General features: G+C 36.9%; 1 protein-coding gene and 1 long non-coding RNA gene across 5 annotated transcripts in view; one reads left to right on the top strand and one right to left on the bottom strand.

Annotated features, from left to right (window-relative positions):
• The window catches only part of TRPC4 (transient receptor potential cation channel subfamily C member 4), a 163,404-nt gene that overhangs the window by 132,786 nt on the left and 15,453 nt on the right, over positions 1 to 15,165 (top strand). For all 3 annotated transcript variants that reach the window (XM_057532913.1, XM_007193664.2, XM_057532914.1), the window contains 2 exons: positions 6,559 to 6,872; positions 13,761 to 13,956. In XM_057532913.1, the coding sequence (XP_057388896.1) occupies positions 6,559 to 6,872; positions 13,761 to 13,956 (510 nt within the window). The remainder of the gene's footprint in view (positions 1 to 6,558; positions 6,873 to 13,760; positions 13,957 to 15,165) is intronic.
• The window catches only part of LOC103018088 (uncharacterized), a 547,177-nt gene that overhangs the window by 36,776 nt on the left and 495,236 nt on the right, over positions 1 to 15,165 (bottom strand). For both annotated transcript variants that reach the window (XR_009005908.1, XR_009005909.1), the window contains 2 exons: positions 10,350 to 10,535; positions 3,927 to 4,092 (listed from right to left, as the gene is read on the bottom strand). This is a non-coding gene — a long non-coding RNA (uncharacterized LOC103018088). The remainder of the gene's footprint in view (positions 1 to 3,926; positions 4,093 to 10,349; positions 10,536 to 15,165) is intronic.

Genomic DNA, 15,165 nt, shown 5'->3' on the forward strand with positions numbered 1-15,165 from the left:
GCCTGAAGTAGAGCAGTGGACACAGGAGAAGCTTTAGATTTTAATTAGGAGGTAAGATCCACAAGGTAGTTGATTTGTTATTATGAAAGATGAGGTAGATGGAATCATCTTGATGCCTCTCCCCAGCAAATAGCTCACTTCTCATGGATCAGGCAAGATGACCAAGGAGTTATAACTGGGATCTCAACTGAAATTGCCCAGGTTCTATCTTCTGCCTGCAGGTGCATAAATGGTAGCAAAAATCTAACCCTCGGTGATTTTGGCCAAGCCATGGATCCAGACCAAAAGAACTGTCAGCCCACAAAGAGGGAAACCCTTCCATAATTGGTCTTCAGGGGGAAAACCTCTTAGATTAGGTCTGGCAGAAGGGCAGTTCTTCCTTATTTGGTTCATCCTTTTGTAATTCATCCACCTGGAGGAGATTTTTTTTTTAACATACAAAAGGGTCGTTCTAGCCAAAGCCATGGTCTGGGCTATGATCCATACTTGATATGACTACTGCCTGTACCACTTCCTACCAGTGTGATGTGGAGTAAGTTACTTAATCTATGCCTCAACTTTCTTACCTGTAAAATGACAGGAATAATCAAGTCCCAGAGAATGTTTGTGAAGATTACATTTAAAAACACATAGAATAGAGCTTAATAAAATCACTCAGCTTTTAATTTTTATTAAAATGCAACAGCATCGGGCTTCCCTGGTGGCGCAGTGGTTGAGAGTCTGCCTGCCAATGCGGGGGACACGGGTTCGAGCCCTAGTCTGGGAAGAACCCACATGCCGCGGAGCAACTAGGCCCGTGAGCCACAACTACTGAGCCTGCGCATCTGGAGCCTGTGCTCCGCAACAAGAGAGGCCACGATAGTGAGAGGCCCGCGCACCGCTATGAAGAGTGGCCCCCGCTTGCCGCAACTAGAGACAGCCCTCGCACAGAAACGAAGACCCAACATAGACATAAATAAATAAATAAATAAATTTATTTAAAAAAAATGCAACAGCATTATATTGTACAAAGATAGCACAGAAGTTCATGAGATTTCAGTACTGTCCTCCTTCTGTGCAAGGCTTTGTGGCGCTGCCTTAAATGCCTCAATTCATTAGCATTTCACAGCTCAGAGATTGTAGCTTTTTTTTTTTTTAATTTGCTCTTAATTTTTTGAAGGAAAAGGTTTGTCAATCATTTCCCCTTCTCACCATGTATAAAATGTTAGTTAATTCAGAGCTTTTTGATGCCTGGGCACGCTTAGAAAATGTTACTTTATCTGCATTAGGACTGGTTTTCTCCTAAATTTACCCAGTCCCTGTCCCTATGTACAACTTGTCTCATATTTATCTTCAGCCATTTGGCAGAAATGATTAAATTCCTATGCCTCGACCACTGTGTAATATAAATAATATTTTCAAAAATCACAATGATTAGGAATAAGATCATTTATTTTAACAGTCTTGCTGGAGTTTTCCATAGCACCATTCGTCTAAATAGTGCTAAGTATTTATCTCACCGATCCCTCTTTTTATCAGTTAGAAAGAAGGCAAATGTTTCCATTTCACAGATGCTATAACTGTAGGGAACTCTCCAAATGATGAACTTTTCTTTTTTTTTTTTTAACTTTTCTAAACATTCTTTAGTTTTATGACAGAGAGCTGTAGATATTTAAATCCAAGTTATTTAATCTAGTATCATCCACCACAGGAGAAAATCATATGCCTTCCTATTGTCTTTCACTACTTAATTATCTAACCAACTTATAGAAAGGGAAAGGTTTTCACCTTACAAATCAGACATTAAAACCAGCATACATTTTCTATTTAATTTTGCATGACAAATGTTTTCATTTTGCATTAAATTAATTATTACCCATTTTGATTGATTACTTGACTTTTTATAAGTGTGCATTGGACTATAGAGAATATAAAGATGAACTTTTCCTATATTCAAGGAGCTTGTGACCCAATATTATGCTGCAATCCATCTTCCTCTCCTAACACTTCTGCTAAGGTGTTCGTGACCTGGTTTCATCTTTCTTTTAGAGTTATCACTATTCCCAAACCCTCTGTATTCCAACTATATTAAGATACTCACATTTCCGCAAATCATCCATCTTTTCTAACAACCATGCTTTTGAATGTGGCTGTGATTCTTCACCCTAGAATGCTTTTTGAGCTTCTATCATATTTAAACACTATACTAGATGTCCAGTACCAAAAACGTGTTAGACAAAGCTCCCTGCATGGAAATCTGACAAGTGATTCAATGGTAAATATTCTATTTCATAGGTCTGCATAGGACCAAGTCTCTTAAAAAGAATCTAAATAGAAATGAAGGCTTAAGACAAAGCCAAACTATGGTAGGTTTATACTAGAAAGCAAATTTTTGAGAGAAAGAAGAAAGCAGGAACTGCTGGTCCTCGAAGGGCTATAGGTGTGTACATAGCTCTTGATCTCTGTCTAACATGGAACTACCAGCTTTGGTCAGCAGGATCCTAGCGTCTGCACATCTGTGGTCTGAGAGTACTTCTCAAGGGAAAGAGCAGCATTACTTATTTAATGTCTGTCTTCTTCACTATATTGTAAGCCTGCATGGCATGAATTATGTCTTGTTTGATTACCACTGTGAACCCTGAAGTTAGCTCCTGACACAGAGTGGGCACTCAACACATATTTGATAACTGAATAATAGCCAAAGAATCAAAATAATTAGAATTTAAATCCATTCTAAACAAAGGGTCCAGTATTCATAGAAAGGTATTTTGATGAGAATGTGAGGGTAATTTGGGGAATTGCCAGCACTAAAGGTTTGAGCCAGAGTAGTAAGTATCTAATTGGGTATAAGTGGCAGGTCAATCTCAAAAGAAAATCACGACCGAGATTCCAGAGGCTTCATGTGACAGATTGGAAAATCGGAATTTCATCCCGAGGACATTGCAGTCATTGAAGAACATTAAGCAAGATGTGAGATGATCTGATTGACCCTTTTAAAAGATGATTCTAGAGGAAAGTAGGGACAAGTTTCAAGGTAGGGAGAAGAGTTGGGAGGCTATTATAATAATTTCTGTGGGAAATAGAGAAACTTTTTTAACAATGAGAATACCAATGTAGAGGAGTAAGCAGCACATCTAAGATTTCAGTTTTAGAGGCTGCAAGTTTGGAAGGGAAGACTATCAGATCAACATCAAATGCTGCCTTGAGTGATTTGCTGCCATTCACTGAGATGAGAAAGCATAAACTGAGAAGGAGCTTGAGGATGAAAACATGATGCGTTTCAATTCTGGCCTGTGAGTTTGAGACACCTGTGAGATTTCTAAGAGGAGAAGTCAAGAGGCAGGAGAATATAGACTATGATTGTAAGGTGCGATTTCTGGGCTGGAGATGTGGAATCGGGAGTCACCAGCATATAAATGACAGTTGAAATCACAGGCAACATCCAGGGAGAATAGACAGAATGAGAAGAGAAGGGGTTTGAAAAGCAAAGTCAACGTTTAAGGGGAAAGTGAGGAAGAAGAGCCTGCAAAGGATACTGACAAGAGTCATCACTATGGCTTGAGGCAAACATGGAAAGACGAAACATGAATATAGATTTTGCGAATAGTTTTTAGAAAATAGAGCCAAAGAAAACTTTAAAATTAGAGTTAATCTTTTCATTTCTAATGATAGGTGTGGGAAATACATTTAATCACTGAAGAATTACCATTTTTCTCTACAAATTCACAGAACAGTATGGTTTGTAAGAATTTTTAGAATTGCTTTTGTAAAATAATGCCTATATTTAAAAACCTAAGCAAATATACATAGATGAGAATGGTAGAAGAAAAATTAAAAAGTAAAGTTAAAAGAATGTAATCAAGAGATAATCCCTAAAGGTTCATATCTCCATTTACTAACAGGAAACAAGGTTTCTGGGTCAGAGAACAGACAAATTATTTACTTACGTAAGAATCTTGGCATTGGTTCCCTGTGCTCCAAGCCTCCACAGGGCGACCGATGAGAGCCAGATGCGCCCTTCACATCCATGAGTTTGTACCACAGGAGAGGAACTGGGAAATGATGCATCTCAGAGCTTATATAGTGCAGCTGTGCCCGCTGCCCATCTTCCCCCTGGAGACGAAAAGAGAAAGACCTTAACTTTCTAAAGAAAACAAATTCTCTCTGGGGAGGCAAAGGTCCCTTAGAATTATTATCCTTAGACGGTAAACAGATGGCTCCAGGGGAGATATTTCTAAATCTCTCAGGAGGTCTCTATCTTTAATTTCCAAGACTCATTTGCCATTCAGACATCCTTTAACCCCAATACAATATATTTCTCAGCAAGCCCAGCCATGCATAGGTGTGAACATATTCACGTTGCGTTGTTTCCCAACAATTACCAGAAGTGCTGGACTCTGAAACGGTCTTGGGTAATTATACTGAGGCAGAAACTAGCATCTCTGATTTGTAAAATGGGAAACGTTCCTCTTATGATTTTGCAAGTCCCAGCTGAGAGCAGTTGCTAAGAAGGGTTCTAAAGCTTAGTAAGTCAAAAATAGAGCTGGGGTCAGTGACCACGTGACGATGGATTCTACATCCAACTGCCACAAACTGGCTGTGAGAAGTAGAACAAGGAACAGCATCTCCACCAGATGCAATAACATCGAGGGACCCTTAGAGCTTGAACAACATGTAATCTCTATTCATTGCTGGCCCCATCAGCCCCAGACAGACTGTATCACTTTCTCTTCTCTATTCTCACAGCAGTTTGTGTTAATCTCTTAGAGCATTTTTATTATAATTAGCTGCCCCTGTCATCCTCACTGGACTATGCATGAATACTTGATGGGATAAAATGTCTCTTGAGCACCTGTTACACGGAGGACATTGTGTTAAATGTGGTGAGAAATTCCAAGAAAACGATTACATCCTTAAGAATGCTTACTGTTTAGTGTTTTGTACATTTTGAGATATGGTTCTAAGCCATATTAAGTAAGAAAGAGAGAGAGAGACAGAGAGACAGAGGAGAAATATGTAATTAACCATCAACAGAAGGGTAGATACTCTCTACTAAAATACATGTGTCTTTCAAGAGAAGTGAAAAAAGGAAGGTGAATGTTATCGTAGTCTTTGAAGGAAAAGGTGGCATAATATACCGGGGGAGGGGAGTGGAGAGATTTAGGTGGTGTTTGATACCACAAACTGTCACTCCAATACTCATTATAATGAATAAAAATCTTAAATTAAAAACTTTTTCTGTATCCTCAATCATTAGCTATTTTATGCTGAAGCCATGCATGGGAATGTTCAAGAACGGTTATGAGGATTCAAAAATAGAAAATAATTTCCTTCTAGTTCAAACTTGATTGTTTTAAATTGTCACTCAAGCAGGAGTCTGAGTGTTGACCAAAATCAAGAGCTTGTGATGTATTTTCTCCCCAAGGAGATTTTAAAAATACCATCTATTAGCTTCAAGAGAATTAATTAACATTTGTAAAGGTCTTTAGTATACAATGCAATATAAAAAGAATGGAAATATTCCGAGAGACTCATACAGAAGTAAATTTCTTTTCCCTACATGATCATTAGGAAAAAGTTGCAATTGTCTAGACGTATTTTTAGTGATGTATATGAAGAAGAGAATTTAACTTGTTCAGTTCTTATACAGGTGTAATAATAGATGTTCACAATGTAATATTTCAAAGAGTGTATTTGACCTTTTTTCTTGTAGGGGTACAGATTTACCTCAAGACTACAAGGGATAAATTTCACTGTGCTCTTTATATAGCCCAGCTTCAAGATAGTTCAAAGCTGACGTTTTAATTAAATCATACTTTTAAAATAATTGCTGGTTAAAGTTTAATGTAGCAAATATTTTTCTCAAATCACATATTTTATGTAATTAGGGAATGTTCAGACAAATATCACACTTTCTACACATGAAATATTAAAAATTAGCAATTCATTGACTGCTAGGATGATTTCCAGGTTAGGTTTTATGTACATTTAGGATATAACAGATACAAAATATTAATCGTCATACCTACGTTAGTCATTACTATATCCAAGACAACAGACCACTACTTCCATTCATTTATATGTAATTTGTATCCAGCATGCATTCCTCTAGAATAGGCAAGTGTGTCGAACATAGTAAGCAAAGCCATTGATTTTGTTCAAAATGTAGCAGTTTTCCTTTAAAATGTAGTTTTCTTTGTTATTATGATATTGCCATTTTTTCCCTATATAAAACAGACTATCTTTTCCTATGTAACATTTTCCTTTTCTTTTTTAAAAGTCCCACTGGAAAGATCAAGGACAGATGTAATTCACAGGTTAGCAAATACTACAAATGACAAGGACAGACCCGGGAGGTCACTTTGATTGAAACTCAACAATTATAAATTCCTTTAGGAAATTCTTATTTTTCTGTAGATTAGAATTGCTGCCACCATCACGGAAAACATCAGCTTCCTGCCAGTAGGCTGCCGTGGTGCTGAAGCTGCATGAAAAATCATCCTGTTCTGAGATTGACATATTTATATGTATGTGTTTGTTTCATATTTTATTTCCCCTTTGTCTCTCTCTTTTCTCCAGTACAGTGCTCTTAATCCACGAGAATCTTGGGACATGTGGCATCCCACACTGGTGGCTGAAGCTTTATTTGCTATTGCAAATATATTCAGTTCCCTGCGACTGATCTCACTGTTTACTGCAAATTCTCACCTGGGGCCTCTGCAAATATCTCTGGGAAGAATGCTCCTGGACATTCTGAAGTTTCTATTCATCTACTGCCTTGTGTTGCTAGCATTTGCCAATGGCCTAAATCAATTGTACTTCTATTACGAAGAAACAAAAGGGTTAAGCTGCAAAGGCATACGATGTGAAAAGCAGAATAATGCATTTTCAACGTAAGTCTCGCAGACTTTTTTTTCTATCGGGAACGTTGGGCAGAATATAGAGTGTATTACATTTTGAATTTGAACCGTGACAAGTGGTTGCAAAGAAAAATTGTGCTTAGTGTGGAAAACAGAAATATCCAGTACGTTTATTTTAAGTTTTAGTAAAATGGTCTTTTCTTTTAAATGACCTCCTATAAAAGACAGTTATGTATACTGTTTTAAAATGTGGAATAGAAAGAAACTTGTGCCTAGTGATAGCTTACAAGCACAGTAAGAGATAGAATATATGGAAAACCAATCATGGAAGAAAATCCAAATGCTTTTCAATCTTTGCTTAGGTGTTTTCCAGATACTAAAGTTCTTTCACATGTCTCTTTGATTCTCGGGTTCCCCAACCAAAAATCTAAGCATGGAGAAATAGTCCAAAATCCCTAATAGTCCAACCTAAGCCATGATTATGATGCACATATAACCCTCTGTGCCCTTACAGCTGAGGAGCGTCAGGTCTTGCTCGGTGTCAAGCTCCGGTAATTCTCACAATCAGGCTTGCTGACAGCACAGGTTCACGGCCATGGTGTTTCATGCTCACACAGTTCTGATAGAAAACCCCTCTACTTGCCTGTGTCCATTTCCTTCCCACTGTGATAAACAGTGAATTGGCAGATGGATTAAGAAGTGAGGTGATTTTCCTCTCCACAGTAACCACATGTGAACACATGGTGATTTTGTAGATGACTTTGAAAGTCAGCTGGCCATTCATCGGCCCTTCTAGAATTTTATGTAATCTGAGAGAGTACAGTAGTTTCTCCAGTGGGAGGGAATCAATAACCTCCTGTTAACTAAGTCACTTTTGGTTAAAATAATCTTGTTGGCTCAATTCTGTATCAGTTTTACCTTTGATCCCAGTATTTAAAACCCCATTTAAATTCATTAACGTCTGATTATTTGCACGTAAGTTTTCATCGCAGCCTTAGCTGCCTCAAATCCTTTCAGAAATCGATTTGATACAAACCATGAATCATAAAGAAAACAAAAAGTCATCCCAGCTTCTCCTTGTCACTTTATCCCTTGCTCCAGCCTCTTTACTCTCCTGGACTTAAGCAGTTCTCCAGCCCAACCAGTTTACCCAGCCTTGTCATCTTCCTCACTCTCTTTTCTCACCTAGTTCAGGAGGGATTCAGTGAAATCCCTTTGCAGCAATAGCCTGGTGAGGAATAGCCTTGGATTGTGTCTCAGTGTTGATATCAGAACTTGTCTTTCCCCACTGGCTCGTGATCCTTGACTTGGCAATTTGCTCCTGGCAACGGGGACTAGGGATTCACAGTAGTAGATCCCACCAACCTCCCCCTTCTTAGACTCAAATTCTGCCTCTAACAAAGTTCCTGGACAGTGCCTGTCTGCTGACTGGCCTCCTGGATTTCTGATGGACAGCCATTTTGCATGCTCCATCTTTCACAACTCCCTTGTTACTTTGCACTATGTGCCCTGGTGTGACTACTTGCCAAGACCACCCTGTTGACATTTGTGGTCACATACTTCTGATCATGCTTTGTCTTCCAGAAAGAACTTCCACACAGCCCATAGAACTGAGTTCCCTCCTCAGGTCTTCTTTAATTCAGGGAACAGCTCAGGTTCCAAGACCCAACCCCTTCTCAGACATATGATTCATCTGTAGTTAACAAGGTTCTATCTAACCCTATCCTGATTTATGATCCGTGAGATTCTCAGGAATCCCCTCGCCCTGTTACTGGTGTTGTGGTAAATGCTGACATATTGTGAGCTAATTTTAATATCTGTCTCAGAAGAATATGGCTAGAGAATCTGATGCAACATGTTTAATATAAATTTTATTCTAAAGCAAACACGTTGAATTGCTTGGATTATGTATTCTTTTAGTGTATCCTTACCAATGGTTTTCTCTATTACCATGAAAAGCAACAGATAACTGCATTATCACTCCAATATTATAGGTCTAAATCATTCAATGCAAATAAACCAGGTGTTCTACTTGAATTCTTTTCCAGATAATGGAATGTAAACCTGCAAGCAACAAATTATTTTTGTTCAAAGTTACTCACAAAGAGTAACTGCTAGTATGACTTGTTGCTTGCAGTTATAACTATATCTTCTTCTTTTTATAACTCTGCAACTTCCACAAATTTCAACCTTTTCTTTTTATTACCCCATCTCATGTCTTCCCTATGAAAATTTAAAAAAAGTTAATGTAAATTACCTAATACAGTGCTTGTCATATAACGTGATAAAAAATGTTATCCACTCCACTGCTTTTTATTAGTAGTAGTATCTAGTGTTTCCTTAGCTGTATTCACATGGTTCCTCTCTATAATTCCTTCCAGTCAGGGCACAAATGTATGCTGAAACTCTGAACTCTGTTTCTCACTGGCTGCTACTCCTGTCTCTCTCCTTCCTCTCATCCAAGCAACTCTGAAAAGAAGCCTAAACAAGATATCTTGTTCTTGCTCTAGAAAATAGCTGGAGGCTCCATATCCCTACTATCAATGGACATTTCTCTCTTTGTATCCTATTTAAACTGTATCATTTGACCCTGTTTAACACCTTCATTTTTAAAATCTTGCCCTCCTTTACTTTTAATATTACTATGTTGTAATACTTTATCTATTACTTTTCTAATCTTTCTCATGGTCCTCTAATAATTATATTTCAGTGATTGCTTTTATATAGTGATCTGCCTTAGTAACTATCCTCTGACCCTGTTCCAATATCTCTGTGAAAACTCATCTGATGGATTTGGCCCTATATGTCTAAGAGATGACTCCTATAGTCAATTTATATCACTAGCATGGGCCTCTCTCCCCAAGATCTGTAAGTCCAACTGTCTTTCGAATGCCTCTCCATGCAAATCTCCTAAACATTTAAACCCAATCAGAGAAAACTCATCAGAGTCTCTCTCACAACTTTTTAATTCCTCCTCCTCAAATCCCTTTCTTAGTCAATGCTACCACAACCCATTTCAGATACTTAAATCAAAAACTTGTGTTTTATACTAGATCCCTCTTTCTGCTCCCCCCCCACCACATGCAGTCAGTCAATAAATGTCTACTCTTTATTGTCTCGGGGCCATCTTCCCTCGCTCGCTGACCCTGCCTAAATCTAAGTCCCTCTGCCCCTGGTCCCTGCCTTCCTTGATACGTCTTACATCCTGTTGCCTGAATGATCTTTCTAAGCCCAAATCTTGACACTCCTCTATTTAAAATACCTAAATGGTTTCTCATTCCTTATTGGATACAGTCAAATTTCTTAACTTGACATACCAGGTCCTTCAATGATCTGCCCCTTGCTTGCTTTTTTAGCTTCATCTTTCTCCATTCCCAAATAACACTTTATTCTTCAACATTTTCTAATGGGTCATCAATCCCTAAATATGTCTTATTCTTCTCTCATCCCAGAATGCTCCTGTTCTGCCCTCTCACTTGGCCAAGTTCTATTTTGTGTTCCAAAACTTACCTCAGATGTACCTTTTCCAAGGTGCCTTCCTGATCCCTTCCTGACTGAGAGCTCCCAGTGGGAATAGGCTGTGATCTGTCTTCTGTGTCTCTCTGTGCATTTTCCCACCAGCAAGTGGACACTTCTTCCTGCCCCTTTAATGCTTCCAGGTTGTTTTCTCTTTGACATGGGAAGAACTACATGTTACTAAAAGAAACCAAATATTTAATCACTGAAATTATTCTGCATAGAATTTTAAACCAATAGTCTCTGGATAAGGGGTTCTCTTATGAATACAGAGGCGTGGACCATGTGACAGATAATTTCTCATTAAGAAAATGCCTTTTATGTTGATTGGAGCTGTATTTCTGATAATTGAAACTGGCCAACAGAAGTCGTACTTTGTTTTAATATTACTTAATTCCTTACAAACTAAGAATAAAACAGTCAGATGTCTTGTATTAACTTATGTTTCCTCATCGATTTCATCTCAAAGGATAGAGGGAAACTCAACTGTGAAATACATGACCTTTTTACCTGTTCTCTTTCTCTAGTTGTAAGTATTTAACTGGGGAATAAGCTCATTTTTAAACGTAGAAATTGAAAAATAGCCTCAAGAAACAAGAGACATCTTTAGGATGGCAATGCTATAGAAGTTGCCAGGTCTTAGTCTTTAACCAAGATTCTATGCAAAGTGTGATTTAATTAAGGGTGCCATTATCCTGGAAAGCTTTCTGTCCTTATCTTTCCATAGAATTAGGAAAATAGTTGCCACATAAAGGCAACCTAAAATGTGATGCAGCTAACGCTAATGGCCCTTCAATCTATGGGCAATGTTTTTATCAATAATTATGAAAACAATTTTAGAACAATGGCTTTGAAATATTAACTTAGATTGATTTTTTAATCCATGTAATAAAAGAATAATTAGCTAAGAAACACCAATGTCTTGATAACAGGGTCTTGATTCATCTAAAACTAAATATATTTTGGTTAAGTGGAACTATTCTGCAAATCTTACTTCTGATTCATTCAACTGAAAAAATGAAAAGAAAATAAAAATAAGAATGAAATTCAGAGTTAATCATAAAATGTCATCTTGTTTTGAATTTTCTTATTTTCAAATTTTAATTAAATATGCAAATAAATGTTTTGCCAAAGGGTCTGCTAATATCCTAATGATGAATAGTTCTTATTTAGGTAGAAGAAAATCAGAATTATTCAACCATAACAATCCATTTACTCTACATCACTTTTTTATTTGAACATTTAGAAAAGTAACTGTTATGGGATTTATGTGGCAACATTTTATATAATTTATCATATCACTCATGTAACTTCTACTCTCTCTCTGAACTGCTATTGAGGTCAGGGAAAAACCAGTTGAATTATATTTGTATATTCACAGTGAGAATATGCACTGTTTAGAAAGGAAGAACAAAATCAATTCACATTGAATCCAATGACACTGTCATTAATCTTAGAAATTCTCCCTAAAGCTACTGAAAATAAAGAACTCATGGCCTTGGGTCAAATTTACTTTTTTTCTGAGAAAGTTTTCAAAGAATACCTTCTAGTGGCCTTTGTCTGAGGCCAATGAATTATATTAAACTTTCCCTGATATTGTTAGAATCTGACATCTGGTTGTCCTTTAAGAATATATGGGGAACTCTTCACAAAGTACATCCCTGCCGGCAAGTCAAGGTCTGATTGAGGTTGATCACATTGAAACCTTTATGATAATTTGCCCCATTGAGAGTTGAACAGCCCTAGCAAAATAATTCAGTGAAGAAACCATTACATTTCATATCCTATAGTTAAAATTTTATTATACAATTAAAAATATGAAATGGATTACTTAAAAAAAAAAACCAATTAATTTAAGAAAAGAAATCCTGAACACCAGTTAAGGCATCCTTAGTTTGATTCTCCTTGTCATACTGATCAGAAATTCATGGATTGTTTCAAGTAACAGGAGTTTGGTACAAGAATCCAGCCCTTTGATTCTCTGAGCAAGGGTTGATCTTAGCAAGGGCAGAGCCTAGAGCAAGACCTGGCTTCAAGAAGAGCAGGAGTTGATGCAGAGCTGCACCATGGGATTTTTTTTCCTCTGAGAACCGATATTAACATGACTTAGCTACTCCACGTGTATTCTCTTCAGGGTTTACTTATTATCTGGCTTATTTATTCTCAATTCTCCGTTTCTTAGTTTGTGCTGTCTCAAACCTTTGGCTTCTCATAATTCCAGTGATCCTAATTCTACATCATAACTCCTGTCATTTCAGTACTTTTTAATGACTACCTCATTCTCTTGATATTTCTAAGGTAAAGTTTCACAGAGAGGAAATCTGATAGTTTAAGCTCATCTTTTCACATCAGGCCATACCACTGTCCCCTGGCCTCGTATGAATTTGCTCTCCTTGGGGCATTTGACCACTGAAATCCCACATCCTTAGTCATCATGCCACGTATAAGATAATTGTGCTTTTGTTTTCACAGTATAACATAAATACAGTCTTTTTTAAACCATTTCTCAAAGAATATAAGAGTTCCATTGTCTTTTTATTACATTAAGGTGTCATAATGGTCCTACTGAAACAATTCTTCATTTGGGTTCAGACACTCTTCATCTTATTCCGTTTTTGGAGTAATTTAAGTAATGAAGAAAATGTTCCCTGAAATATGAAAATTAGCAAATCTTATTATCTGACCATTCTGAGACATTTTGTCATCATACAGGATTCACTCTGTGCAATTTTAATTGTAAATGTGGAAATCCATAATGATAACATTATTTTTAATCCTTCTATAATCAAAAAGGAAAATCAGGTAAAAGAACTTACATTTTTTAAAGACTAAGCCTGCAGATTTATTATTTATTAACTGTCACTCAGTGCCCTGGGACACAGGTTTGTAAACTTGTTATGAAAAGGACAGGTAGTAAATATTTTAGGCTTTGTGGGCCGTATGTTCTGTGTTGCAACTACTCACAGCTGTCACTGTAACACAAAAGAAACCATAGACAGTGTATAAATGAATTGGCATGGTTGTGTTTCAGTAAAACTTTATGTGCATTGAAATATGAATTTATATAATTTTCACACGTCACAAAATATCACTCTTCTTTTGATTTTTTTTTTTCCGACCCTTTGAAAAAGTAGAAACCATTCTTAACTCAATGACTATACAAAAACATGCTGTGGGTCCGACTTGTCATCGCTGGCCAGGAAACTAAATAGTTTTCAAAGCTCTTGAGAAAATTAAGTACACATTTGTGCTAGTATAAGGGAACAATTTTCTTTAATTCTTTTTATTAAGTTTATTTTTAAATTAATCAACTATAACCTCATAGTAATCATGTTCTATCATTCTATCTTATTGTATAATGGTTCTATTAATGTAGCTATTAATGTCATTTTATCTTTATTCCAGGTTATTTGAGACACTCCAGTCCCTGTTTTGGTCAATATTTGGGCTCATCAACTTGTATGTGACCAATGTCAAAGCGCAGCATGAATTCACCGAGTTTGTTGGTGCCACCATGTTTGGGACATACAACATCATCTCTCTGGTTGTCCTACTTAACATGTTAATAGCTATGATGAATAATTCTTACCAACTTATTGCTGTAAGTTGAATAACTTCCCCCCTAGAATGTGTCGTTCCTAGCTATACTCCATCCTATTATCATAGGAAATACAATCTATAATTGCTATTGATGAGACGAATCAGAATTATAATATAAATGGTTAATTTGATATTTCTAAGCACTATTACCCTACTTGGCTACATACTATTTTAGTTTTTTCATATTACAGGTGATTATACTAAATCTATCCTACCAGGCAGTCATTGGCTATGGCAAACAGTAGGTGAGGTACGGATTATGAACAGGCAACTCATCTCTACGCAGTGCCCTTTGGGTTTTGCATTGTCTCTGACCATCTAATCTACAATCTTGATATAAGCAAACTCATGCTAGCTTGGCAAGATACAAGAGCTAGCCCAGAGAGGAGTCGGAGTGAAAAAGCACAGGATTTTCAGTTTCTTAAAGCCCAGGAAAAAGTCAGAGAGGAGTAACCCTGAATGCTGTAGCAGAATATACAATACCATATGTGTTTATTTGAAACTCTAGAATCCAGACAATTTAGCTTATTTATTCATTCATTCAATAAATTCTTATTAAGTGCTTACTCTGTTGCCAGGTACCGTCCTAAGAACTAGAAATACGGCAATGGACAAGAATGGCGAAGTCCTTTATCCCCTTCAACTTGCATACTAGTGATCTGTGTCTATGGCCATTAGCAATAGTGACAAAGCAAACCCATACTGGAGTGAAATATATTTCTTAAGTCTTCCGTATGTATACTTTAGACAAGCAGCCTTTTATAACAATAATTACAGGCTGCGCATTTACTCCATAAATAACTGCAATTATATTGCATCTTTGAATCTATTGCTAATCCTCTGGGGTGTTATTATTGTTATTTTGAGAAGCAGCACTCCTAATTTTAATTATACTGTCTTTATGGAAGCAAGACACCTGTCACAGATGAAAAACTGCATAAAACATAAAAATAAATGATTTTTATTTACTGATTCCAAGACTAGAGTATTCCCACTGAATATACTTAGGTCCTAGGAGTTGCGGGTGAATATCTGAATTTGTGGAACTTCACTTAAGCATCTCACAAATCTTAAACTTTTTAGATAGTCCATAAATATATATGTATATTTGTTTCAGAAGCTCTGTGTTCCTCTAGTCAACACATTTGCCAAATGTGGACTCTATTTTCCAGACCACCCTTCCAAAAATATTAGAAAGCCTCTAATTATC

This window comes from Balaenoptera acutorostrata, chromosome 18, assembly GCF_949987535.1.
Source record: "Balaenoptera acutorostrata chromosome 18, mBalAcu1.1, whole genome shotgun sequence".
In the NCBI taxonomy this organism is placed as follows: Eukaryota; Metazoa; Chordata; class Mammalia; order Artiodactyla; family Balaenopteridae; genus Balaenoptera; species Balaenoptera acutorostrata.